At 54.6% G+C, this 25,363-nt stretch overlaps 13 protein-coding genes across 13 annotated transcripts; 7 read left to right on the top strand and 6 right to left on the bottom strand.

The window, feature by feature from the left end:
* Positions 1–125: 125 nt before the first annotated feature.
* On the bottom strand, positions 126–896 carry MYCGRDRAFT_34886 (uncharacterized protein; the record flags this gene model as incomplete). Its single annotated transcript, XM_003857367.1, has 1 exon — positions 126–896. One exon carries the CDS (start codon positions 894–896, stop codon positions 126–128), a length of 771 nt encoding a protein of 256 aa, XP_003857415.1.
* Positions 897–1,320: 424 nt separating this feature from the next.
* On the bottom strand, positions 1,321–2,015 carry MYCGRDRAFT_78485 (uncharacterized protein; the record flags this gene model as incomplete). Its single annotated transcript, XM_003857366.1, has 2 exons — positions 1,321–1,931; positions 1,981–2,015. The coding sequence occupies 2 exons, from the start codon at positions 1,981–1,983 to the stop codon at positions 1,680–1,682; spliced, it is 255 nt and encodes an 84-aa protein (XP_003857414.1).
* A 331-nt stretch (positions 2,016–2,346) lies between these two features.
* On the top strand, positions 2,347–3,354 carry MYCGRDRAFT_32270 (uncharacterized protein; the record flags this gene model as incomplete). The annotated part of the gene is made up of 2 exons (XM_003856188.1): positions 2,347–2,665; positions 2,720–3,354. Coding segments are annotated over 2 exons (954 nt in total), but the record flags the coding sequence as incomplete, so codon positions are not given.
* Positions 3,355–4,043: 689 nt separating this feature from the next.
* Positions 4,044–4,791, top strand: MYCGRDRAFT_33370 (uncharacterized protein; the record flags this gene model as incomplete). Its single annotated transcript, XM_003856189.1, has 2 exons — positions 4,044–4,407; positions 4,472–4,791. Coding segments are annotated over 2 exons (684 nt in total), but the record flags the coding sequence as incomplete, so codon positions are not given.
* A 286-nt stretch (positions 4,792–5,077) lies between these two features.
* On the top strand, positions 5,078–7,839 carry MYCGRDRAFT_52902 (uncharacterized protein; the record flags this gene model as incomplete). The annotated part of the gene is made up of 2 exons (XM_003856190.1): positions 5,078–6,916; positions 7,082–7,839. Coding segments are annotated over 2 exons (2,382 nt in total), but the record flags the coding sequence as incomplete, so codon positions are not given.
* Positions 7,840–9,155: 1,316 nt separating this feature from the next.
* MYCGRDRAFT_89305 (uncharacterized protein) lies at positions 9,156–9,813 on the bottom strand (the record flags this gene model as incomplete). The annotated part of the gene is made up of 3 exons (XM_003857365.1): positions 9,156–9,285; positions 9,342–9,475; positions 9,718–9,813. The coding sequence occupies 3 exons, from the start codon at positions 9,811–9,813 to the stop codon at positions 9,156–9,158; spliced, it is 360 nt and encodes a 119-aa protein (XP_003857413.1).
* A 452-nt stretch (positions 9,814–10,265) lies between these two features.
* Positions 10,266–13,317, top strand: MYCGRDRAFT_107149 (uncharacterized protein; the record flags this gene model as incomplete). The annotated part of the gene is made up of 7 exons (XM_003856191.1): positions 10,266–10,329; positions 10,467–10,701; positions 10,782–11,039; positions 11,157–11,410; positions 11,608–11,644; positions 11,704–12,108; positions 12,163–13,317. The coding sequence occupies 5 exons, from the start codon at positions 11,009–11,011 to the stop codon at positions 13,026–13,028; spliced, it is 1,593 nt and encodes a 530-aa protein (XP_003856239.1).
* Positions 13,318–13,650: 333 nt separating this feature from the next.
* On the bottom strand, positions 13,651–14,205 carry MYCGRDRAFT_33562 (uncharacterized protein; the record flags this gene model as incomplete). The annotated part of the gene is made up of 2 exons (XM_003857364.1): positions 13,651–13,781; positions 13,905–14,205. The coding sequence occupies 2 exons, from the start codon at positions 14,203–14,205 to the stop codon at positions 13,651–13,653; spliced, it is 432 nt and encodes a 143-aa protein (XP_003857412.1).
* A 493-nt stretch (positions 14,206–14,698) lies between these two features.
* MYCGRDRAFT_65960 (uncharacterized protein) lies at positions 14,699–15,708 on the top strand (the record flags this gene model as incomplete). Its single annotated transcript, XM_003856192.1, has 2 exons — positions 14,699–15,072; positions 15,123–15,708. The coding sequence occupies 2 exons, from the start codon at positions 14,699–14,701 to the stop codon at positions 15,289–15,291; spliced, it is 543 nt and encodes a 180-aa protein (XP_003856240.1).
* Positions 15,709–16,566: 858 nt separating this feature from the next.
* MYCGRDRAFT_102375 (uncharacterized protein) lies at positions 16,567–17,206 on the bottom strand (the record flags this gene model as incomplete). Its single annotated transcript, XM_003857363.1, has 2 exons — positions 16,567–17,056; positions 17,107–17,206. A coding segment is annotated over one exon (315 nt), but the record flags the coding sequence as incomplete, so codon positions are not given.
* A 45-nt stretch (positions 17,207–17,251) lies between these two features.
* On the top strand, positions 17,252–18,025 carry MYCGRDRAFT_102377 (uncharacterized protein; the record flags this gene model as incomplete). Its single annotated transcript, XM_003856193.1, has 1 exon — positions 17,252–18,025. The coding sequence occupies one exon, from the start codon at positions 17,364–17,366 to the stop codon at positions 17,880–17,882; it is 519 nt and encodes a 172-aa protein (XP_003856241.1).
* A 1,484-nt stretch (positions 18,026–19,509) lies between these two features.
* On the bottom strand, positions 19,510–21,996 carry MYCGRDRAFT_107151 (uncharacterized protein; the record flags this gene model as incomplete). Its single annotated transcript, XM_003857362.1, has 1 exon — positions 19,510–21,996. The coding sequence occupies one exon, from the start codon at positions 21,994–21,996 to the stop codon at positions 19,510–19,512; it is 2,487 nt and encodes an 828-aa protein (XP_003857410.1).
* Positions 21,997–23,272: 1,276 nt separating this feature from the next.
* MYCGRDRAFT_107152 (uncharacterized protein) lies at positions 23,273–25,077 on the top strand (the record flags this gene model as incomplete). Its single annotated transcript, XM_003856194.1, has 5 exons — positions 23,273–23,524; positions 23,627–23,843; positions 23,900–24,493; positions 24,556–24,805; positions 24,861–25,077. 5 exons carry the CDS (start codon positions 23,354–23,356, stop codon positions 24,904–24,906), a joined length of 1,278 nt encoding a protein of 425 aa, XP_003856242.1.
* Positions 25,078–25,363: the final 286 nt, after the last annotated feature.

Below are 25,363 nucleotides of genomic sequence, written 5' to 3' on the forward strand. Positions count from 1 at the left end.
AGCGTGGAACAAAAGCATACCGGACACGGAAGCGGAAAATGAATCAGGGAGCTCTTCTAGGACGGAAGCGCCTGTACATTAGCACACGACTCTTTGAGTTTTGAACATCTGAACAGCTTGTATTGTTACTCCTTGACAGCCCTTACTACCCATAGTGGATCTCTCGCATTCATGCCCATCCACTTCATCAGCCCAGCTTGTGGCGCCCCTGAATCAGCAGATCCGTTGCTCAGCTCTACAATCTCAATCTTCTTCCATCCAGCAAAGTGCAGGAAATCTGCTACCATCTCTAATCTCTCTTCCTCCTCCACGCGAAGCCATCGACTGATGGCTTTGGTTGGAAAGCAGCGGTTGCTGATCGTCAAGTGCACTGTGCCACCGATTTTCGTTGCTTCTCGCAAAGACTTCAAAACTTCCACCGGCTTCGTCAAATAATCTGTGCTGACAACATTCGTTGATGCATCCAGCATGCTGAAATCGTCCGCATCAATGGCCTTGGCTTCTCTGAGAGCGGAGCTGATGTCCGGGTCTTGGTTGAGATCCTCGAGTAGTCGACCGCCATTCAGCACCTTGTTGGCATCGAGTTCGGCCTTGTTCATACCCATTCCGACAACTTTGAGTTCTCCATTGACCACAGCCTCTTCGACCGACTTCGGGTAGTGGCTAACCCAGCTGCTGCAGAAATCTAGGATTTTTCCCTTCCGAGGCAGGACAGTGTCGTAGTATTCTCGAAGGGTGGCGATCGCCGCATCGTCGATGTGTGTCACGAAACGAGGAGCGCTATAGAATCTATCGTCGGAAGATGAGTCTCGTCTGGTAAAGTCGGATGGGTTGTACGGCCAGCTTGTATGTCGAGGTGTGTACTGCTTTACGGGCCAGTTGTTCGACGAAGTCATGCTGAATGATCGTGACGATAATGTGGCTGCAAGGAGAAGTCCGCCAGCGGACAGACTGATCAACGGGAGAGGCCTGAACAGCGGCCTAGCAATCATTTGCATCAAGTCGTGTAGGAGAAGAAGAGCGGAAGGTTTGATCATGGAATGCACAACGTTGCTCGTTGAAGAAGATGGGATGCATTCATATTCACTTGATGACGTAAGGGACATTTGACGATCGCATGAGAGTGGAATTGGTTGTGTCGATGAAGAGGGATCCCTCTCCGATTCATGCACTGCTCAGCAGGCCAGTCCGGTATGGGTCCCATTGTCTAACTCGCCAGCTCAGTGGATATGGCTGACTATGCCAAATTCGCTATGTCTCGTTCCTCCGGCTTCCCATTGCTCACTAAAGCTCAACGGCAGGTCCAAGGCCATGGCCCTCACACATTCGCCAACTCTTGCAAACTGGACTTCGGCGAATTGGCCGATATCGCATTGCTCGCAGGGCTTTTGCCGGGCTTTGAGTGGCCATGGCTGCCAGTCTCTATGAAAGCATCGAGCGGGATACCACTTCAGAGCCTCGCAGGTCCATCGCAAGCGAACATAAGAGCCCACTCTCAACGTGCCACACGTCGCGCGTTCTTGATAGACATAGCCTCGTCTTTACATGACGTTTCGCATTTACGCCTCGCAATTTCCATCTCGACGGGCTGCAATGGCATCTTCTGACCAGCTGATCGTTCTTCGTATTGCCTGGCGCCAGGAGTTCGCCCCTTCTCCCCAGCCAGCAATATGCGCACATCAATCCTCTGCAGGCGGTGCGGGCCCACAAGGTAACACCATCTTTTCCATGCATTGCATCCTCACTTTCTCCATGGGCATGCCCATTCCGATCGCCATGTAGTGAAGAAGCGGTGGGTGACCTTGGAAGCTAGCGTAGGAGTCGCGGGCGATGTTGGATGTCCATTCGTGCTTGGTGGTGTCGGCGTGGCCAGTTCCGATGTATTTGTTCTGAAGAGATTCGAGCTGCTGCTGGGTGCGGAGTTTGTCGGCCTGAATGTGGTCAGCGGGAATCAGACACGAATATGACTTGAGCTCATACCATAGTGAAAACTTGAAACTCGAAGTGTGCTGGTTGATGTGCAGATATAATGTCCGTCGAATCGTGAGTTGGTAGCAATGGTGATTCGAGATTCAAAACCCTCCCAAAGAGTCCAGAGCGGCATGAGTGTTAGCGGCGGACAGTCCCGAAGATCGAGAGCTTAAACGAGTTTGAGTTCAGGTCCGCGCGCGTGTCACGTCCAACACGTCTCCCAGTTCAACGATCTCGGACCTCAAATGACAACGTCAGACTGCTGATGATCACCATGCCCGTCGCACAAGGACGCAAGCGCCGCTCGGTCAGTGCGATTCTAGCCTTCTAGTACACCAATGCTGACGCTTTCAGCAGGACCGTCACGAAGACGCCGAAGACGCCGACGCCTCGCCAGAACCTCAAACACAACGCCGACGAACGCAGCACGAAGACGATGAGGACGACTTCGCTCAGACTCAAGGTGGAGAAAATGTGGACGACATGGCCAAGAAGCTTGTGCGATTAGCATTGGCCTGCGAGTATCAACGGAGGCCGATACGGAGAGCTGAAATAGGTGACAAAGTGCTGGGCACACATGGTAGAAAGTTCAAAGAGGTGTGGAGTCAAGCTCAGAAAAATCTCAATGATGTGTTTGGCATGGAAATGGTGGAGCTGCCGGTGAAGGAGAAAGTCACCCTCCAGCAACGAAGAGGTAAATCTTCAAACGATTGACACCGCAAAGACAAGGCTGATCACTACACTTCAGCCGCCAACAAAAGCCAGTCCGGAGCATCGAAACCCACGCCCTCCTGGATCGTAACATCAATCCTACCGCCGAAATTTCGCAACCCAGACATAATCAACCCGCCGTCAGCTCCGACGCCTGATCACGACGCAACATACACAGCGATATACACCCTCCTCATTTCTTTGATCAGTCTTTCCGGAGGTAACCTCCCAGATGCCAAGATGGAGAGGTTTCTCACGAAGATGGGAATGCGGGACAACACGCCGGTGCAAGATTACGAGAAGACCGAAAAGCTCCAGAAGCGACTGGAGAAGGATGGCTATATCGTGAAGATTAAAGAGAGCACGGGAACGGGCGAGGATGATGTTTACTGGCTTGTCGGGCCGAGAGGAAAGATTGAGGTCGGAGATGAAGGCGTGCGAGGCTTGGCTGAAGCGGTCTATGGGAATCTTGGAGAAGTCGAGGCCGAGGAGCTTCACAGAAAGATTGAAAGATCTCTCGGGATTGGTGAACGCCCACCGGAGAAGACGCAAGCTCCACAGAATGGCGAAAAGTCGAAGCGTGGCAGGAAGAAGAAGTCTGTGCAGGAGCCGGAGCAAGAGGAAGAAGAAGAGGATGATGAGGAAGACAGTAGTGATGACGAGGATGAGTGACGGCCTGAACTGGATGACCGCTCCACAGTCATCACGCGTCGGTAGCTTCAACCACGCGCCATCGCATTGGCAACAGTCGAAGCTCTCTCACGAGAAGAACGGGACTCATCGCTGAGGACGCATGACTGCAGCTTCGATTGCCAAGAGTAGTGCACGTGGCCACCTCCGTCAGGTCTACTGATAGGACGATACATGCGGTGGAGCTATAGTTGCGCTGCTAGAAGCCGGACATCACTTTCTGACGCATGCAGCCAGCTTACATACAGCTGACTGCACACTTCCGACGCCGGCAGACGCCTCAAAACGCGGGGCGCCAGAGGCATTGGACATGATCCACATTCACAGAGGCATCCTGCAATGATCTACTACTGCATTGTTCCCACTACATTGCCAAGGCAGAGAGGTTGAATGCGCGAACCACGCGGACTGGCATCGGCTCCCCAACGACCGCGGGGCTCGCATAGGACTACTGTTGCTGGAAGAGCATGCGTCCACTGTCGTCGATATATAAGACCGCCATGCATTGCCATCGCAACGCGCCGACCACCACGCTCCCAACACTGCATAACGTCCTATAGACGACGAACATGATTCTCACCACACTGCTCGCTCTGGCTGGCTTGTTCAGCCATTGTGCTGCTGACGGTCAGTAGCAAACGTACTTGGCTTAGCAATTTAGATTCACTCACATCGTCTCTGACACAGCCTTCCCATTTGAACGTCTCGAGAAGAACGACTCCATGCTTCTGATCCTGGACCTGCAGGACGGTCTATACAGTCTCGCGCGGGACTTCGATCCAACGCTCTACTACAATGCCATCATAGCCCATTCGGCAATCGGCAAGCTTTTTGACATTCCCGTCGTGATGACCACGTCGGCTCAATCCGGACCCAATGGACCTCTGCCAAAGGAGATTCTGGACATGTACCCTGATGCTCCTTTAATTCAGCGACAAGGCGAAGTCGATGCCTGGGACAATGCTGAGTTCCGAGCTGCCATTCGGGCTACCGGCAAGAACCAAATCATCATGGCCGGCATTGTGACGGATGTCTGTAAGTGCTGACAGGAACGTCTAGTAGCGAAGCGAAGACCCAAGAGCTAAAAGCGATCCAACAGGCACCACCTTCCTCGCTCTGTCCCTTCGTGCCGAAGGCTACAGCGTCTGGGCCAATGTCGAAGCTTCCGGCACCACGACTGAGTTCATCCGAGACGTATCAAACGATCGCATGGCCAGGGCCGGCGTGCAGATGGTATCGCTTTTCAGTGTAGTCTGCGATTTGATGCGAGACTGGCGGAACACGCCAGGCGCCGCTGTCATCATCCCTTGGCTGGCGAAGTACTATCCTGCATATGGCATATTGGCCCAGGCTCATGGTGGTGCGATTCTGAACGGGACAATCATAGAAGGGGAGGCGGTACTGCTGCCTGAATTCTGAGCTGAAGAGAATACATCGCCTTTGCGTCCGATGGGATCCGAGACCGTCGTCCGTTTTGCGAGTTATCGAGTATTCATATGCTGTCATGCTGTTCAAATTGTTGTTCGTTGTTGTGCTCAAGGTCAACGTGAAACGTGGGAGAAGTCAGAAGACAGCTCAGCCTCGTGGCCGGTGGTGGGGCTAAAGGGTCCGATCGTCGCCAGGCATGGCGTCCTGGGCCATTCGTAACTTCGACACACTGTGATTCTCAGATCACCAAGTGTCTTTGGAGATCAGGCAGCATCGCTTTCCTCGTTAGACCGTTGGAAATGATATAGAGACTTGTTTTTCCGTTGCATTGCCTCTCCTGCATTTTACATCGATCGCCTTGCCAATCATCAACACCCTCGACGGTCCTGCCATGCCGTGAGCTTTGAGACTCGAAGAGCCAGCAAACATTCGCTGCTATCTGGCCTCCACACCCGGCGACCGTCCACCCGATCCCTCGACTCCCTGCCGATCATGTCGAACCAACCACCGGGGACCTTTCTGCCCAACACGAAAGTCACAGTGGGCAGCCATAAGGTCTACATTGTGAAATATCTCTCGGAGGGAGGATTCGCCCATGTCTATGTGGTTCGCGTCCCGCGCGATAACGGAAAAGATGAGATCGCAGTGCTCAAGCGGGTGGCCGTGCCGGATAAAGAGCATCTGGCCAACATGCGGACGGAGGTGGAGACCATGAAGAAACTGAAGGGACACTCGCGTGTGGTGACATACTACGACAGTCACGCCAGCCAGCTGAAAGGCGGAGGCTACGAGGTGTTTCTACTCATGGAGTACTGTAGTGGCGGTGGTCTGATTGACTTTATGAACACCCGACTACAGCACCGCCTGACTGAGCCGGAGATCCTCAAGATCTTTGGAGATGTTGCTGAAGGGGTTGCCTGCATGCACTATCTCAAACCGCCGTTACTGCACAGAGATCTCAAGGTTGAGAATGTCCTCATTGCAAAGGCTCCTGCAGGGGGCACTCCCACGTACAAGCTCTGCGACTTTGGCAGCACAGCTCCCCCAAGACCTGCCGCCAGGACCGCCGAGGAGGGACGGCTGATCGAGGAAGATGTCCAGAAGCATACCACGATGCAATATCGGAGTCCCGAAATGATCGACGTATGGAGGAAACAGCCAATCGACGAGAAGGCGGACATCTGGGCGTTGGGAGTCCTGCTCTACAAGTTGTGCTATTATACGACGCCTTTTGAGGATGTCGGGCAGATGGCGATTCTGAACGCGAGCTTCAAATATCCAAGCCACCCCATGTTCTCGGAACGATTGAAGAAATTGATAGGGGCAATGCTGAAGGAGGATCCTCGTAACAGACCCAATATATACCAGGTCATCAAGGAGTCATGCAGCATGCGTGGGACAACAGTGCCGATCAAAGACATTTATGCTGGAAGGACACAGTCTGAAGCGCGGAAGAATGAAACACTGCCCTCTCCGGAGCCCATATCTTCTCCCCCGATCGGACTGCAAAAGGTTGCACCACAAGTGCAAGTTCAATCCATTCCAGATATTGCGCCTATGCGGAGAGGCAGACCCGCGTCTACTGCACAGCCTTCCACCGCACCAGAGCCTGCTTCGTCGCCAGTACGAGGCGATCCGTTCGCTGCACTGGATTCGAAGAACTATGAGGTGCGTGCTGGAGCGATCGACGAGCTGTCGACAAAGTTTCCATCCCTGGACGAGTTCTCCATAGCCCTTGATGGAGGAAAATTCGCATTCACATCGCCTCAGCCGACGCAAGGAAAGACTGAGCCCGGAAAGACAAACTTGAGTGAGCGTGTAACAATGGCGCTGGCCGATGAGGTCTTTTCAAGTACTCAACCAGCGAAAAGTGCACCCAAGGCTCAATTGTCTCGTCCGGCGGCCACAACACAAAGCCCACAGCTCAAGCCTATGATGTCAACAGGTGTACAAGTGGACCGGGTTGGCGCTTCATCACACCAGCCGTCCGCCATCCGACCGGGTGCGCCTTACAGATCGACGGCTGTTGGCTCTTCGCCTCCGCCCACGGGCAGGAAGCCGTTGGACATCAACAATCGGCCCATCTGGAGAGTGGCCGACCATGTTCGCTCGGAAAGTCAGCCGAGAGCATTGGGAACGAGCGCCTCGGCCTCTGCCCTGCTTTCACCCAGCATGCCGCCTCCAAAACGTCCGGGCATGCTCGACAGTCATCGATCCAAATCTCAAACCAACACCCTGCAGGCTCCTCCTGCGTCCAACTCATCTCGACCATCTCTTGAAGGTGGTCGACCCTCGCATGACGGAAGTGCCGAAACAAACATGGCCCGTACTCACTCGCTGAATGCGAGATCCCGGCCTTCGAGCATGTATGTCGATTCCGACATGGATTATCTGCGAGATCAAGAACAGTCACGATCACGACCCTCTTTGGAGATTCGAAGACACAGTCGTCAAGCTTCCCATAGTCGACAGGCATCTCAGACTCGAGCCAGCCCACCCGACGACAGCACCATCGTGGGCGATATGGATTATTTGCGCAATTCCGAGGACAGCGGTGCGAAACCCGGTCATCACAAAGCGCGAGCGAGCTTGAGCGGCATTGGAAAGAGCATAGGTGGACGTTTCAGTGGTGCCTTCAAGCGCTTTGAGCGTACTCCCTCGTTTGAGAACCACCGAGGACCTCGCACACCCGAAGAGCGTGCAACAAATGAGGAGCCACAGCTGCTGTCGCCGATCACCGGCTCCGAAACGACTAAGAGTCGACACTCCGACGCCGAGGAAGAGACAGAAGACATCCCAATCGAAGTCAAGCGCGAGCTCGAACGCCAGCGCGCGACTCAAGAAGAGCGTCGCGTTGCCGAAGCCGCAGCCGAGTACCGCGCTCGAGTCGCCGCTCAAGGTACAGGTAGCATGCCTCCACCCAGCCGAGCCAGCACCATCCAGAAACGAGTTCAAAACCTCCTGGACGAAGGCAGACAATCTCCCGGCCCTCGCAAGACAGCCGAGGGCTATGGTCGCTACACCGATACCCCGGCCTCCTCTTCTACCGAAGCGCTCGAAGCCCGTCCGACATCACGACCCATGGTGGCCAACAGTAACAGCGGCAACAACCCGCCCATTATATCTCCGAAGCCGATGCTGGCGTCCAACAACCCTTATCCGAAACATCGTCCGCAACAACAACCCTCCCCTCTACCGTCTCCTGCATTCCAACAGCAGCAGCAACCTTCCGCGTCCTCTGCCTCCGCGCCCTCTGACCCCGCCCTTCTCCAACGCAACGCCTCCCGTCCCTCTGCACCTCCCAAACCGAAAGCTTTCCGAACTGGAGGGCCCGTACAATGGCCTCCCGCCCAGCCAGCGCAGGACGATGACACCGCTGCACCACCAGCTCAGCCACCTCGGCCGTCCGGCGGCGGCGGCGGCTTAGCGGCTCTCTTAGCGAAAGATCTCGAAGGCGTACCAGATTATCCTCCTCGCACGTCGTCAAAGAGCGCTACTACAGGTGATGGAGGTGGTGGTAGTGGTATGGCGGCCGTGACGAAGACGACTTCAGTGCCGACGTCACGACAGCAACGGTTAGGCGAGGGAGAAGGTGACGAGTTGGAGAGTTTCAGTAAGCGGTATCCCACGCTCAGTGGTATTGAGATGGTGGAGAGGGAGATTGACGGTAGAGGACGGACGTCAAAGGAGGTGTAGTCTGATCTTTGTATAAAGGAAAAGCCATTGGATGTGTCGCATGATGTTCTTATCTATCTCGGGTAGTCACAGATCTGGTAAAGACGTAGATATCATGAATCAGTCAGGAGACATGCTGCGATTGCGCGTCGCGGATTTCCCCGTGTTGCATATCATCCATCATTCGATAGATAGTTTTTTCTTTCGAGATCCAATGCCTCTGCGTGATGCATTTCCGCGTATGAATTGGAGGAAAAGCCTACTACAGGGATGCTCCCAAGCAACGCTGTGACTTCCAACACAAAACACCGCCCCGATTTGTTCGGCCGTTTCGCATTCGAAGCCCGCTGCGAAGATCGCCAAGCTCATATCGCCATGATCGAAATTTGGCCTATGCTCGACTCTCCGAGCTGAGAACGAGGATCTGCCCGTTGCGAACGCTTTTTGAGATGGCGCTCGTTCCAGCAGCGGGATATGAGCTTTCGTGATGATCTCGGTCTCCTCGCAACAAGCCATCAGGTACTCGTAGAAGAGGTGCGGGATCTCAGAACCAGCTACTACGCACCTCGCGCAAGGCAGGAGACTCGGCCTCGCGGCTCTCCCGGGAATGAACAGTGATGGTCCGAAGTCATACCTCAAGATGCCGACCGAGTCACTGTGAGGACGGCGCTATGGCTATTTCACGACCCGGAAATGCTCGCCTCGAAACCCTCCTGCACCATCCGATTCACGACTTCGGGAATGATGATGTCTTTCCGGAAGCGTTCTTCTTGGAGCAATTCGAGGGCGCGGATCGTTGGACCTGGGTATCTGGAAGATGATCAGTTTTCAAGGCATTTCTTCAGGGTTTGGAATGGATGACGCACTGCAGATATCGGAGATATTTGGGCTCGCGGAAGTATTGAAGGTAATTGAGGTAGGCGATGAATTCGGGTTTGTCGAGGAGTTTTTGGGTGGCGAGGTGTTGGAGATAGAGAGGATTGGAGAGCATCTGGACGAACTGGGAGGGGTTGGTGTTAGTATATTGGCTTTCGAGCGTAGATGTGAAGATAGATGCATCCAAGGCTGAACAGAGAGGGATGTGGCGTATTCGTGGACGACGTTACAAATCGATGGCAGCGGTCTCGACCGGCCAAGGAACAAAGATGAAGGATGTGGTGGCATTGAGATCGTCCATTTGAGATGTGATGTTGCGTGCATTGGGCGACGCTGGAAATGAGTCTGGACTGGAGCGGTTCTTACTTCGAGCTCGAGATCGAAGCGATCATGGCCGCCATACTGGATGGATGGCTGATTCGCGGTTGACGCTGTTTGCGCCGTCGACTTCTCTTCGGACATGATGTTGGGTAGTGATGTTGTTGTGTGATTGTCACAAGACAAGACGGCGGTGCTCATTCACTTCGGGCAGTGGTGTCTTAGGTTCTTTTTGAGGCTAGAATTGATGTGGTAATCACACACTACGCGTCGATCCCGACGTTCTCCCTTGGCAGAGTAACCAGAGTTCGGTTCCTTCTGGTCCCTGGATCAGTGGCTGGCCGAGGGGCACGTTGATGAGATTAAAGTGCTCAATCTCAACATGCCTCTCGTATGTGAATGAAAGAGGATGAAGGGTGCAGCAGAGAGTGTATAATTCAAAATGATGCACAACAACCCTGGTCCATATCCAATATTCCCCCACGGCCACATCCCCGCTCCATCTGCACCTGATCTTCTCCTCTCATCAGGGATCCGCAAACCCTTGGCGATCATGTGTGATGGCTGCTTCTAAAATCTACTTTCGGCCACTCACCATGCCAGATCTACGCCTCGAAAAGGAGGGGAAGGCAGAAAGGAGACTTTTCGAGTTCACTCTTGGTATGAAAGGGATGGGCCCGAGTAGACCATCTCAAGAGATCGCATTCTCATCAGGTCACGTTGGGTTGTTGGAGATTCGGACCAGGTCACAGGGGATATTGATAAATGAGCCCAAGGGCACTACTTATTACCTACAGTCTACGGAGGCCAGACCATCGGTTGCCCGACCCATGTCTTGCTTGTCCTCGTCGATCGTGACTCTCTCCCACCCACCCTCCTCCCTCCTTCCACCGACATCTTCACCATCATCTGCTGTCCTCCCCACTCGCCCATTGTTTGCCCAAGGTATTCACGAATCACCAACACGCTTCGTCGCAAAGCGCCAAGCAGCTTGAATCCCGGCAGCGGTCGAGAATTCCGCGCTCGTCTGCCGTGAGATCGACGAGAGAGTCGACCGGCATCTTCGGCGGAGAAGGAATCTCAATCCGCGCGCTCTCTCTCTCTCTCTCAAGTCGCACCGCAGCCCAGCCCAGCCGAGCAGCAGCAGGCACCGCACGCACCGCACGCACCGCACAACAACAACAATCCTCCTCTCCTCTCACTCGCATCCTCGCTGCCACCACACGACCACCCTCACCACCGCTCGCGACTGCATTTCACCCAACCGGCATCCCCACTACGAAACATACCTCTACACACCACAGACATACCACCTCCAATCAATCCGCCTCCCGCCGCCATGGCCTTCCTCGCCGATCCCCCGGTACAAGGTATGATGACGCTCCTCCATCCGTCCTTCTGCAGATGCCGCGCGCGCGAACCCCTGTGTTTCCACATGCCATGTTCTCTGCTCGTGTTGCTGACATGCTATTTCTCTCTCATCACAGACCGCCGCCCTTCTCCCGTTGGCTTATCTATGAATTTCTCCTCCAACAATCCTTTCCGCAATCGCGCGACATCGCCTCTTCCTCTTCCACGCAGCGCCAGTCCGCACCAATCCACCTTCCCGCAGCGACCGTTACAGCCATCACAACGGCCCATGTCGCGCAATCCCTTTTTCGATCCGAGCGAGCCTGAACGGGCGCCGCCTCGTAACAAGAGCGTGGTAGCCAACAACTTTGCCGGTCCCGACGACATCTTCGTACGTACACCCTCTGCTGAGCGCTGAGCGCTGAGCTTATCGCTTCCCCTGCCTTATCCGCGGCTTGTGTAACACCAGGAGACAAATTCTGCTCGCGGCTTCCCGGCAACGTTCCCTCGTCGCACACGCGTCAACACGACCAGATGGATCGCTTCCACCAGTTTTGCAAGCTATTTGCTGACTTTCCCACTCTACAGAGCGAGCTATCTCTTCTGGACAGAGCCAACACGAATGGTGAGATCCTCACGTGAGCCAATCAGCCAATACGAGCAAACGCTGATGATCCATCGCAGAAGCAGTCCCACGTTCGATGATTGACGCACCACCCTCTATGCCTTCGAGGCCGCCTCCAAACCAGCGTCCAGCCGAGATGATGCCGCGCGATCAACTACGCGGTCTGCCGCGAGGACCAGACAGCCCGCAAAAGCGTGAGCACAGACCCAGGAGAGCTTCAGAGTCGTCTATCATTCTGGAAAAGGAGAGACGACCGCGCATGGATCGTGACAGGATGGAGAATCGTGAGCGCACTGCATCAGAAGAGGCGAGACGACGAGAGAGGCGAAAAGAGCGCGAGGAGCGCCATCGGAGGGAGAAAGAGAAGGTGCGCGCTGGAGGTGGAGGAGACAAGAGGCATAGAAAGCCTCAGGGATTGGACATTATTGATAAGCTGGACGTGACGGGTGTCTACGGACTTGGACGTGAGTTTGTGGATATCTCGTGGTGAGCAATCGACCGCGACTGACGACAAATAGATTTCCATCACGATGGACCTTTCGATGCTTGCAATCCTCACCGCAATGCAAAGCGCGACCGTCGAGCACCAATGCAGGCGTTCCCTGCTGGCTCTGCGAACATGGCTCTAGGCGGTGCCGGTCCCGTCTCTTCACGACTTGACCTCGACAAGTTCCACGGCCGTGGCGAGGAGAGCTTCATGGAGTTTTCCGCAACCAAAAAGGTGGATACCACTGTTGTGGACCCGACTATGCGCATAGAGCCCGTTCACGGCGAAGAGTCCTACGGTCTGGGCACATCCACGTTCCTCGACGGAGCACCGGCAAGCAGAAATGCCCTTCAGCGACGAGTATCCGAGGATCCCGCCGTCCAGCAGCAAGCTTCGGGTCTCTCCAGGAAGAAATCCATCGCACAGCGCTTCCGCGGCATGTCCAGCGCTCGCCGCAACGGATCAGGAGAAACCCGCAGTCCCGAGGCACGATATTTGCAGGACCAAGACAGAAGCACCAGCCCACCGAACGGTTCGAAAGCCATCAGCGCCGGTGGACCTGTGCGAGCGCGCTACAATAAGGAAAACGAAGTTAACCCCTTCGACAATGACTATGAAGCTGCGTTCGAGAAGAAGGGCACTCAAATCCGCATCGCTGAGCAAGAGCGACCATCTGCCAGCCGACCGCGCGCAGGCAGCAACCCGAATGCTGCGCTGGGTTTGACGAGGAGCCAGACTTCGGACGCCGGCTTCCCTACTGTTAAGGATAGGACTCGCAGCAGTGGTGAGGACGACCACGAGCGTGAACGTCAGGCTTCCGCGGGTGGAGGGGGATTCTTGAACCGGATGAAGTCGTTGAAGGGCAGAGGACCGAGACGACCGAGGAACGAGGCTTAATTTCATTGAGTTGAAGAGACGTCCGAACAGATTGAAAAGTTGACTGACCTGTCCCGGGACGGAGAAAGTTGGACGATGTCGGAAGGAGGCTTGATTTTTTGAAGGAGCAGGAGTGCACGCTTTTAGGCGTATGTCTTCTCCTTGCTTGAGATTTGGAATTGTTCTCTTCTGCATTTGCTTCAGAGACATGGCGCGCTGCATGAACTTCCGTGCAGGCACCGATTAAGGATCACCAAACCAATAAATTTCTTGAACTGAAGAAGTGGCAGTGGCCTGTTCTCCTATTTTGCATGAATCGTCCGAGTACTTGACTCTCTCCGCTCTAGAATACGTCTAGCATATATGAAACGAACCTCTTGCAATATGCTGTCAGATCAACCTTTTTCATCGTCAAATTGTGGGTATCATTCAATAGCCTTGAACCCGAACTCCCCAGAACTCCATTGCCCATTGCCCATGCCGCTTCCAAATGCACTGATGCTTACCGCACGCACGCCGTTCCCCCCTCGACATCGTCTTTTCCCACCACCGCCTCTGCATCCGAAGGAGAGCCCGGCATTCCCACCGCCGTTCTCTATCCTGCTGTAGCAGTCCAACGCACCCCCCATTGGGAGAATCGAATCTAATTCTCCCGCCATTCCCGCGTACACTTGACGCACTTGTAAAAACTCGTCGACGGCTCATCGGCGCTGCGAATCTGCACTTGACGGAAATACGCCATGCGGGAATCGCAGCTCTCGGTGGGACATTTCGCTGTTTGAACATCGTCAGTCCATCCATCGCTTAGGAAAAAAAAAAAAAAAAAAAAAAGACCCTCCAAACCCTTCCAAAACCAAGGGGAAGAAAAAGTCAGGCAAAGGAAGGAAAAAGACTCACCCTCCGTCTTATCCACATTCTTCCAACTCTCCGCGCCTCCCAAGATGTCCTCGACGGGTTTCAGCGTCATGGATTTCCGTTCGTAGTATCTTCGGTCGAGGACCATTTGATAAGGACAGGTGCGGCATTCGAAGCGGTTTTTGCCGGCGTCGGCGCGGTCGAGAGGCGTGCAGTGTGCGGCCGGGACGGTGGTGATGATGAGGGAGTTGGAGCAGGACGGGCAGACTTTTTGGCAGGAGAATGGAAGGTTAGTTTGAGGGTCTTGGTGGTGAAGGAGAGAGGGAGACGGACAGAGGAGCATTTTTGTCGATGTTGGGTTTGGGAGTCTCTTTTTGTGTTTTTTTCTGGTTAATGGTGCTTGTTCTTGCTGGAGGCGCTGATCGAGCTGGGTTGAAGTCTTCTATAAAAGTCTGAGAATGAAGGAAAAAGCTTGTGTCTGGTTGTTATTAGTGCCTTGATATGGAGAAGCATGTGAAAATGCAATGTCGAAGTGAAGGCAGTCAGGTCTTTCGCATGACTCGTGTCGGGGGTCAAGCTACCGAGTGGACGGATCTTGGTGGGGCGCGGTGAAGTGAATCGCGGAACCTCACGTTGAACATTGTTGACAAGTTCGAAACACGTTTGGTCCTTGTTGATACATCACTCTCCTTTCCTTGACCCGAATCTCAACCTCTTCCGCTCCGATCGCTGTCTCCAGTATCACCGAACACCCATCTGATACACTCATTGCGACCGATTTGACATTCGGGCACCACACAACGCTGCCGCCTACCTCCACTCCAACAACACAAACCATGTCCTCCACCGACGACGGCGCCTCGCCCAAAGAACAACTCATCGAAGCTTCCCGCCGCAATAACCCCAGCCTGCTCAACACCCTGCTCTCCTCCCCACCTCTCTCCTCCTCCGCCTCCCAAATCGCAACGTTCCTCAACACCACCACCGACGCCCTCGGTGCTTCCGCCCTACACGTCGCCGCGCGCTACGGCGCCTATGATGTCCTAGACGTCATCCTCGATCAAGAAGGAGTAGAAATTGACGGACATGAGAAGAGAGAAGGGGATACGGCGTTGCACTGTGCTGTGAGGTTTTGTAATTCCCTGGCGGTGGGTGATGAGGAGGGGAGAGCGGTGGTGGATATTTTGATTGATGCGGGATGTGATCCCAGGTGAGTCTTGCAAGAGTGGTCCATATGGTGGCATGCTGATTGGAATGCAGGATACGGAATAACCACAAACTCAAGCCGGCGGACTTGGTCGATCCGAGGAATACGGAGTTGAGGAAAGCGCTGCAGCAAGCGGAGATTCTGGCAGCGGCGAGTGCGGACGCGGTAGTGGAGGACGACGAGGATGATGTGCGGGATGGACCGGGAAGCGAGAGTGATTGAAGGAGAGAGCGTGGAGGATTGTGATTGAGAAGCATGATACAAACAGCGGGAGAGGATGGAGACCATAGATGATCAACAACAGCGTCGAGACATATCAGTGCAGTGGAGATGGCATACAGCATGACAGTTCAGCTCCTGGGTGGAATTGGGAATGCAACGCTCACGGAATGGGCCGCCGTGCTGTCTGTCGAGCAATGCCATGATATGGGACGCACGATGTCAAGGTATTGCGCCTTGGCTCAACGCCCGCAGGCTCCACGCAGGCATTCGGACCATACGACAACAGACACTCGAAGGAAAGGCAGGTTCAGAACGAATCCGCAGTGCAGAGCCTCGAATGATCTGTTGTTGTCCAGGCACTATACAGATATATTAACGACGCCTTTGCCCAAGGCCGTCGATCGACGGTTGATCTTTCCGCCGTCTTTTGTCATTGCCATATCCTCCACATCGACATCTCAACATGCCTCCAAGATCCATCCTCCAAAGATCGCTGAGACATCGAGCCACGAATCTCGGTAGCTGTGATGGAATCCTCCCATATGCACGAAGAGAAGTGTGTGTAAAGGAGAGAAGTTCTCCAGCCGTCAGTCATCATATCATCATCTAGACATGACGCGACGCGCTGAACAGAGAAAAACAGGGTATCAACGTATCCAGAACAGAAAAGGAAAACTGCGTAACGTGGGTATCGCGGCGATTCACATCTCCTCAGTAAACCGGCTCTCACGATTGGGATCAAGAAGACTCGAAGGCGTGCCATTCCGAACGACAAGACCTGGCGTGTAGGGATGTTGTTGAGGAGAAGAGGGACCGGCGCTCCCCGCGGGAGACATGGTATATGGTCCGCCTGAGTGAAGTTTCGGCGTCCGCTGAGGACCGGGTGACAAGGTCATCATATCGTGAGAATTGGTGCGTATGGGTGCGATGTCCCCTGGAGGTGATTCGCCATCTACACCGTAGTAGCCGGAGTTGTCCTGATACCAAGATGCGCTGCTCCCGTCGCGATCCGTTACGCTCTCTTCTGTGAGAGGCATGCCTGGTGGTGGCGGTCTGCTCATGCCGCCGCTATAAGCGGATGGGAGTTTTCGTCCTGACACTCGAGTGAATCCTCGCTCGGACTGCTCAGAGGATTCGTTCGCGGACTGTGACCGATGCCGTAATAAGCCTGCGGCAGCAAATGGCATCATGCCAGCTCTCTCGGCCATTCCAGGACCACGAGATTCATCACCTTCGTCGGCGCCGTCGGCACCAATTTGCTGGCCTGAGCCTGCTGGTAATGCTCGGTGAGCCGTCGCGCCCTTTCTTCGGTACCATCGCATGGCAAGCATAGCAATGAGGACCACGACGGCGAGTCCAGCTGCACCGCCCACCACACCACCGGCGATGGTGCCGGCAGGTGGGCTGCTGCTGCCGGGGGAGCCTGAGTCGGAAAGAGTCGGGCTTGATGATGGTGCGGCGGCTGCGGGAGTGGCACCACCGCCGGGAACGTACGCGTAAGATGTGAGGGTCTGAATGGCCGGTACTGTGTAGACCTCGCCATCGACGGTGGTGACATAGGCCGTATTAGATCGCATGAAGCTCGATACATCGCCGTCGGAGAGTGTGGCCACAAAGACTGACGTTCCTATCGATGTTCGTTGTGGTCCTCTGGACGTTTCTGGGGCCCGTGTGATGCTGCTTTGTGAAGAGGAGCTTTCTGAAGAGGTGCTTTGTGAAGAGGAGCTTTGTGAAGAGGTGCTTTGTGAAGAGGTGGAGCCGCTGCCTGGAGCTTGCATTAGTATCTCGCGTTCACAGGCGATTCCAATCACTTACTCGACGTTGTGGTGGCGGTGGCATTTCGTGACGGGCTGGAGGTCAAAGCGGGCAGGCTGCTTGAGGATGTCGGCGGTGGACTGGTGGTGCTGTTGGTTGTGCTGTTGGTCGTGCTAGATGGCACTTCTACGCTGCTGCTGGTGCTGCTAGCGGGGTCTGAAGACGTTGAGGGAGGCGCGTCAGTGGTTGACGTGTCGATACTCGAAGAAGGTATCGCGCTGCTCGGGTCCAGAATCGCAGAGGTGACTCCACCGACGATGGAGGTCACCCCATCAACAAGAGAGGTGACTCCACCAACGATGCTGGAGACGGGTATCGACACGTCCACACCCACGGACGCAGATACAACGGGCGCATCTGTGACAACGCTGGCGACGCCGCTGGCAACCCCGCTGGCAACCCCACCCACCGCCCCTTCTGCTGCAGACAAAACTGATCCAGCGTCCTGCCGCGGCACCAAGACCTGGAAGTCTGCGTTGGCCATTGGCGGCCTGGCGACACCTTCCAATGCCTTTGCTTCGTACGCGGGCGTACTTGAAGCTCCCAGATGTTTTATTCTGTCCTTCTCCTGCGATGGAGAGCCATGCAGCCTCCGGCGCTTGGGTGGAGGTGGAGCCATGGCTGCGTCCATACCATTCGACTCCTTGTGCTGTAATATCCAACTCTTCGCTTTCAATGTATTTCTGGATGATAGAGGGCCTCGGATAATTCAGAAGCGCGACAGCGGGTGTATCGTCGATGCTCGTATGCGTGATATGCGTGACCTCTCGCAGTAGCTGTGCCGGTTTATTGCAACAGCGAAAGGAGGGCAAAATATTGGCGAATCGGTTTCCAGGAGAAGCGAGTGTACACCGGACCAGAGGCCGGCAGATGGATATGGAGAGGGTGTGTGATTATTCGAGAAGTCGTTGATGAAGAGTGTGTCGACTCATGGATGGACAGACGACGTCGTGGGCGGGCGTGGTATCGAAAAGACGGGATCGTCCAAGCCGAGAGGATCTGGCTATTGGTACGAAGTACACTAGACTGACGCTGCAATCTGGAACGCCGAGTTTCCCGATTTGGGCACAACAGTTGAAACTCTACTCCTTCAGGCGTTCGTCGTGTTCATCGGATTGTCGTGGAGTGGTAGCAGTAGGCAGGTCGATGGTGATGAGGCTGTCGATGTTGTTTGGCGTAGATACGATCGTCTCGAAGGAATGGCGGCAGCGCCGGCGAAGCTCGAAGGAGACGGACGGCACAGTGGTAATGCAAGCGAGGTCAAGGTAGCGACAGACGGGCGGAGTGACCAGCACGCGGTGGAGTGAGTTGTATGTACGAGTCGGTGGCACTGCCAAACGCTCACGGCGATACCGTATATTGATTGAATGATTGATGAGGTTGGTGTGAGGTCGTGGGCGAAGGAGAGAGATGTCGCTCTCACCCTTGTGAAGAAAGAGACAGGGCCCAGAGACGAGACGAGATTGGAGCCGGACCTTCCTGGACACTTTCTTCCAGAATCCTAGAATAGCAGGGCATTCTCCAACTCGACAGGCATCCAAGCATGCACGTTCTCTGCACCTGCTTTCTTGGCAATAAACATGAAAGGACTTTGTCCTGCAGCGGATATCCCTGTCTTTGTCCGTCGCGTACACAAATGAGACTGTTCGAGAATTCTCGTACTGGAGGATGTTGTGAATGAAAGACCGACCAGCGATGCAATGTTACTATCAACGATTGCCATGAAGTATACCGTCGAGCTACCGATTGTGAAGTGAAGAGTCTTGGCCCATGGAATCCTCAATGGCAGTCAATACACTTTACCCGGCCCGCTGTGAAGTCAACGAATCTCTTCCTTTGAAGCACTTTGTCAGAAGGCCCGACGTCACACCAGTGACACCACACATGTACGGTTGGAGTCCCATACAACGATCGCTGCCACCTGTCAACTGCCATCTCTCCAACCCTACACGGCTCACATCATTCGACGACATCTGCCCGCCAAGTCCTTGAACCAGAACATCGACCCCCAAGCAAGGACAATTATCCGCTGCTTCCTGTGCAATCTCACCAAGAGCGTGCCGGATAATCGGCCACTGTCTCGAGCTTTCAACCGCCCAAAGCGTGAGTCCGTAAGATTTCATGTGCAACGACAACTGCCGCTGCCCGATAGCTGTCCTACGATGCAAGTGCAGTGCAGATCTGTCGTGCAGTGTTGGCATTGGATGGATGGATGAGTCGTGTGTTTCGATAGACCCGGTGGCACAGCATGCACAGGTGCACACGCTTGCGCAATTGCAAGCTTGATTACACTAGATCCTACGACCCGTCACCCAAGACAGACCAGAATTCGCAACAATCCAAGAACAACAATCCGTCGCAGTAATCCAAGGTCAAAACGACACTTCCCCTCCTACTCCATCATCAAATCCAGCCACCCTCCACCGCCTCTCTCTCTCGGTCTTTCCTCCGCCTCTGCTCCCACCACCCCATTCCCCTTTCCTTCAACCCTCCACTCGCCTTCCTCCTCACAGCCTTGAACTCAAACCGACTGCGATCCAATTTATCCCTCAAACTCATCGCCGTCGCGGAGCGCTCACTCGGTGGCGCATCCAGGCTCAACTTCCGAGATGTCGCAGTCAGGCCAAGTGTATGCGGAGCAATCTGATACTCATGTAAAGGAGCACGATGAATGAGCGGCTTGATGTTCTCGCGATGATTGCGGAGATGCTTGCTGCGGATGGAGTCGGAGCTGCCCATTCTTCGAAGCCGGTCACGAAAGCTGTCTGCGTCGGCGGCGGTGGCAGGTCGTGGAGGAGTATGGTAGGACATTGCGCCGAGGATGCCGAGGGTTTCGGTGCTCTTGCTAGTGAATTTGAGGGTCGCTAGGCTGAGATTGCTGGCGGCTTTCTTGATGGTTGTGTTGGGGAGAAGCGGAGGATGAGGAGCTTGCTTGCGAGGAGAGCAGTCGATGATGTTCCGGAGGTCGTCAATGTCGGCTTTGAGCTCCCGCTGTCGCTCCAGGGACTGAAGCCGAGGAGCTGCGAACGCTCGGCCTTGAGCGTAGGACGGCTGTTTGCGGAGATCGGGCACTCGCGCTGGAGACGAGACGGATCGTTGCCTGCCATGTCGATTCACGCTTCTCTTCGACCGTGTGCGACTGATTTGACGATGACTTCGCTTCTCCTCGATAGCTGCGGCAACTTGCGCTACAGAGTTGGGTACCACGTCGAGAGAGTTGATGTGGATGAGAATGATGGGTAGCTGTATCGACACAACCTTCGAGTTCGATAACGACGCCGTCACGTTGAGGAAGTACCGCACTTCGAAGTACTTACCGCAGCGCACTGTAGCATGACCACGAGGCAACTCCAGCTCACAGGTCCGCGTGTCCGAGGTGTGAGGCTCGACTCCGTTCCAGCCACCTGCACCTGCCTTGCAGATAGACCTCGTCAAGATGGTCTGCTCGTTGCTTTCAAATATGCGAGCCTGACTTGCAGATTTCTCCATCGTTGCGGCTGCCGCGTGCTTGTAGCAGAGTATGTCCCGCTCAAGAGACAGCTCAAGCTTTCTGACCGGCTTCCGGCATTTATTGGAGATGTGTACGTCGACAAAAATGCTGCTGCCGCTCACCCATACTTGCCGGTGGAGCCCTGCTGTGACTTTCAAGCTTTCCTGTCCGGTGAGTCGCGAAAGATATAGTTCATCCGCAGCCGTAAGCGGACTCGGAAGGGATGTGAGTGCTTTCTCGGGGTCGTAAGTCGGAAGAACGTATACGTCCTGAGATGTTCTGACGCGATAGTGTTTTCCCGCGTCGCGCACTAGTGCAGTGACGGACAGCAGAAAGCGAATGGTGGCATGCTTGGATTGAAACGGCGGAGGGCCCGTGTCCAGCGGTAGACTGATCATGAATGGGAGCGCGGAGCAAGATGGAGCCATTGACCAGAATTTGTCGTCCGCAAACAATGGATTCTCCGGCTGGACCATCCTTGCGGGAGGCGGGTGACTTGCATCGATGAGCTCCGTGCCCAAGGCAAGAAACGTCGATCTTCGGTTCGATCCCATCTCCTCAAAGCCGATCAGATCCACAGAGATGGCACCAATGCTGAGAGACCGACGATGTCTCACCCGCTCATTGTCGTCCACTGTAATTCGAACATATCCTTCCACACTCCCGCCGCCGACGAAAACGGGTGCCGAGATCTGAAGTTCCAATTTGATTCGCGGATGCTTGAATGTCGGATACTCAACAACATCCGATGGATATAGAGCCCGAACATGAGTCTGCGATGGGATCCTACGAGCCATGTCCGATGTGATTGGGTCTAGCCTCAGTCCTGCCTCTTTCACTGGTGATTCCGCGCCTCCGCGATTGGGTATAGAGCATCCATATCGAGGAGGCGGTACCAAGTGCGATTCTTGCAAGGGACGATTCGAAGTTCTGCTAGTCGTCGCTCGTGGGGCACGTTTTCCATGAGTCTGCGAAGAGGACCGTTGTGGCACGCTCGATTGTGGTATGCTGTAGAAGCTGACCTGCTCTGGTGTGCTGCTGTATGACGATGAACTTGTCTCCTGAAGACAGAGCGCCTGATGGGTCGTCTTTGCGGCATGATTTGATGTCTTCAATGAGTTGGCGCGCCAAAGGGAGCGATCGCGCGACTTGGAATGTGCTCGTGATAGGCTTCGTCGATGTCGGAATCGTGCGCTGGACTGTCGCATCAAGTTGTCCATCAGACTTGGCTCACTCAACTCGCGTATGTCGGACAATGGGCGTGGGGCGTTGGAAGTCCACTGGAAGGGACCGAGAGTGGCTTGGTGATCCTTGGACGGCGGAGGTGGTGGAGGTGGAGGCGGAGGAGGCAGAATTGGCAAAGGTTTCGATATCTCCAGTCGTTGTGATCGACTGTCCATGGCGCTCGTCAAGTTGCGAGTTCCAAGACCCGCACTCGAGCAGGGTCCGGTTCGAAGGTCTCCATCTTGTGAGATGCGCTATTGAGCAAAAGGCGCAGCACATCTCGGTAGCGGCCATGTCGATGTTGACTCCAGGCCGAAGGAAGCCACAACTTCGGGTTGATGAGAAGTAGCAATGAAAGGGCCATGGCTCCTTACCTGAGGAGTTTCCCGTGTGTTCTTTTCGGCAACAGTGGCTAGTATCTGCCCCGCCTACGTATTCGCCGACTGTCCGCATCTTACGCCATGTCCTCTCGCCGTCCTAACGATGAGGACGAACTGTTCTGACGAGTCAGCCAGGACGGATCACACCTGAGGCGATCCAGGTACTCCTTCAGTCAAGGGTCAGCTGGTTTCGTTCATCGGAAAAGACGACATGATCTTGCTCAAGTGACAGTGGAGAAGAGGATAACAGGCCATTTCCTTGCAGACAAGTACCTGTTGACGCAGGCAGGCGAGGATCCTCGCAATTGACGAGGAAATTCATCCATGCCAACGATAATTGCGGCGATGTGCTTCAGCTTGTACAAGACGTCTCTGTGGTGAGTCTCACTTGCATACCGATGATCCACAGTGTGCGTATTGGTTGTCGGTCTGGGGAAGAAGGACACGGAACGGAGATGCAACTTCACCAGGGTGGACCTACCCCAGCCGTGCTAGCGGGCCGTCGAAAGCGAGCCAATGAAATAAGGTAGTCGGCCACGTCCGCGATCGAACCTTGTCTGCCACGCGCTCGCTGCCCGCATCTTTCACCATCTCGTGTTGAGCCGATCAATCCCGACCGTGGTGAGAGCTGCCCTGCCATGCCCACTCTTCTCACGACGATTCCGGTCTGAGAAGAAGACGGGATGAACACAGCGTCGATGACAAGCAAATCCAGCATTCGCTCAGTCGTGTTCATACGCCCAAGCTGATTGATGTCTGCGTGGAAATGAGAGCAGAAATTTCATCGCACCCTCAGGGCAGCGAAGAATTCTTCTCCTTCCTTCCTTCTGCCTATAGCCGGCGTTCCAACCTGTGACCTTTGACCGCACCGTAACTTTGTACCTTGGCTGTTGGTTCCGCTCTGGTTCCTGCTCTGTCCGCGTGATCTGCCCGCGCCGGTTCTGCAATTTCTCAACCTCTTACCTCACCTCTTCTCTTCCTTATCTCTGAAGCTGAAATTAATTACCAAATTCGCTCGTTGCCTCTATTCTCCTCCCCTTCGCTACCAGTCACAATTCTCCATCTCTCACGGACGGGCCCGCTTCTCTGGGTGCTATCTCTAGCGCCTGTCCGATAGCCACTCTAACTGGCTTCGGGCACTGCGTACCTGCAGATGGGCGATAACAATCAGATCGCTGCCGCCAGTATGGCAGCGCCCTCCAAGATCGAGTCCCTGCCGGACGGAACCCCTAGCTCTATCGAATCAACTCCCGAACCAGACGGCGACGCCGAGCCTTCGCAGGAGCCGGTTCAACCTCAGAAGCGCAAGGGTGGACGAAAGCCGGTAAGCTGTTCCGCACGTCTTCGCTTTTGTTGATGAGCGACATGTTGTCAGCCGACGCTGGAGATCGTGCAACTTTATCGCTAACCTTGTCGGCCGTTGCAGATCTATGCGACGTCGGAAGAGCGAAAGCAACGCAATCGGCAGGCTCAGGCCGCGTTTAGAGAACGTCGCACCGAGTATATAAAACAGCTCGAAGCAACGATCAAGCAGAATGAGGACTCGCTCGCCAGTCTGCAGCAAAGCCACAGGACGGCGGCCGACGAGTGCCTCATGCTGAGGTACAAGAACTCGTTGCTCGAACGGATCCTACTGGAGAAAGGTGAGAGTCACGAAGTGATTGTCAATGTGGACCCGTCGACTGATCTCTATGTCTAGGCATCGACGTGCAAGCAGAGTTGCAGATGAAGACTTCGAGTCCAGTACTGGGTCCTGGCTTCATGACCCACACCGGCCTTGCTCCTGTGCAGCAACCTCCACTTCAACGGACCGCGCTGCAGAGACAGCAAGCTCGACGATCTGCAGGCCAACCACACCTGCCCAAGCTCGCACCAGGACAGTCGAACACTGACATGAACTTATCAAAGACCTCGCCGCACGCCCATCCGACTCCCTCGTCTCACGCGTCCTCTCCATCTCAGATGTCGACCAGGTCACCAATGGTAATGCAACAAGGTGGAACTGCCTCGCCCACGTCCGGTCAATCGCAAGCACAGCAGTTCCACAACTTTGCTCGCTCGTCCCAGCAGCAGCATCCTAATCACAGCCTTTACCAAGCTCCACAGCACGCTATCAATGGCCAAAGACAAGTGCAGCGACCTGCGCCTTCTCCGGTGTTTACCAACAGCTCCAGCGGCACGAATCCTCACAGCATGGGACAACCCATGCATGTTGGCAATAACGGCGGAAATGTGTCGCAATCTGCGTCGGCATTCTACCCAAGCCCCTTCCAAAAGCACTTTGAGCAGCTCGGTGAGGCAAACCCTGTACTGCCGATCAAGCTTTAATCGTTCCACGCTGACGTGTTGGTTCAGACCAAGATTACGATGCTCAGCAATCGCAGCCAATGCTCGAAGACCTCGAACCTGAAGAAGTCAACGGCACCGTTCGATCACCTGTTCTGCATGGCGCATATCCGCCTCAGTTCGACCATGCTCACTACCAGCAAGCACAAGGGATGCAGGCTCCGCCGGCGAGTATACCGATCGCTACTGGCGGCAACTTTGTTGCAGATTCTGGGAATTCTGTAATGGATGCCGATCCTTTCGGTCTCAGCGCAAGCATGTAAGTGGTATTCGACCATGCTGGCATAGAAAGCTCTGTTGACGCTTTCGAACAGGCACTATCCCACAGGCTATGCGTTTGATCAACACGTGCGGCATTGATCGTGAATGAGTATCATGATGGCAAGAAGACTTTCAATGTGGCAGCGACAGTACCGCTCTTGCACGTGCGGGCTACGATGAGATTAGCTCCCCAAAAAAGTGATTTTTCAAGAAGCGTTTGAGCGTGGTTTGCATTGCGATGGGTTCAAAAAGCTATCTTCGAGGGAGTACAGACCCCGAGGGACGGTTGTTTATAATCACACCAAGGCGATGTTGGAAGTTTGAACGAATGTTCGACGACTATTTTTATGCTGCAAGGAGTGGAAAGCCATGCGCAGACATTGTACATAGCACAGCAACGACATGGCACAGACAAGATATCGTTGCTCTCCCTCCTTGCTCTCACTGTGCAAGGATCACTACGTTTTGTTTCTCTCTCAAAACCATCATCTGTTCATATTCCCGAGACGTTCCTTCCAGCTCACGGGTAAAGCCGTTCCTGCCGATTTGCGCCAAG

This window comes from Zymoseptoria tritici, chromosome 1, assembly GCF_000219625.1.
Source record: "Zymoseptoria tritici IPO323 chromosome 1, whole genome shotgun sequence".
NCBI classification, from domain to species: domain Eukaryota; kingdom Fungi; phylum Ascomycota; class Dothideomycetes; order Mycosphaerellales; family Mycosphaerellaceae; genus Zymoseptoria; species Zymoseptoria tritici.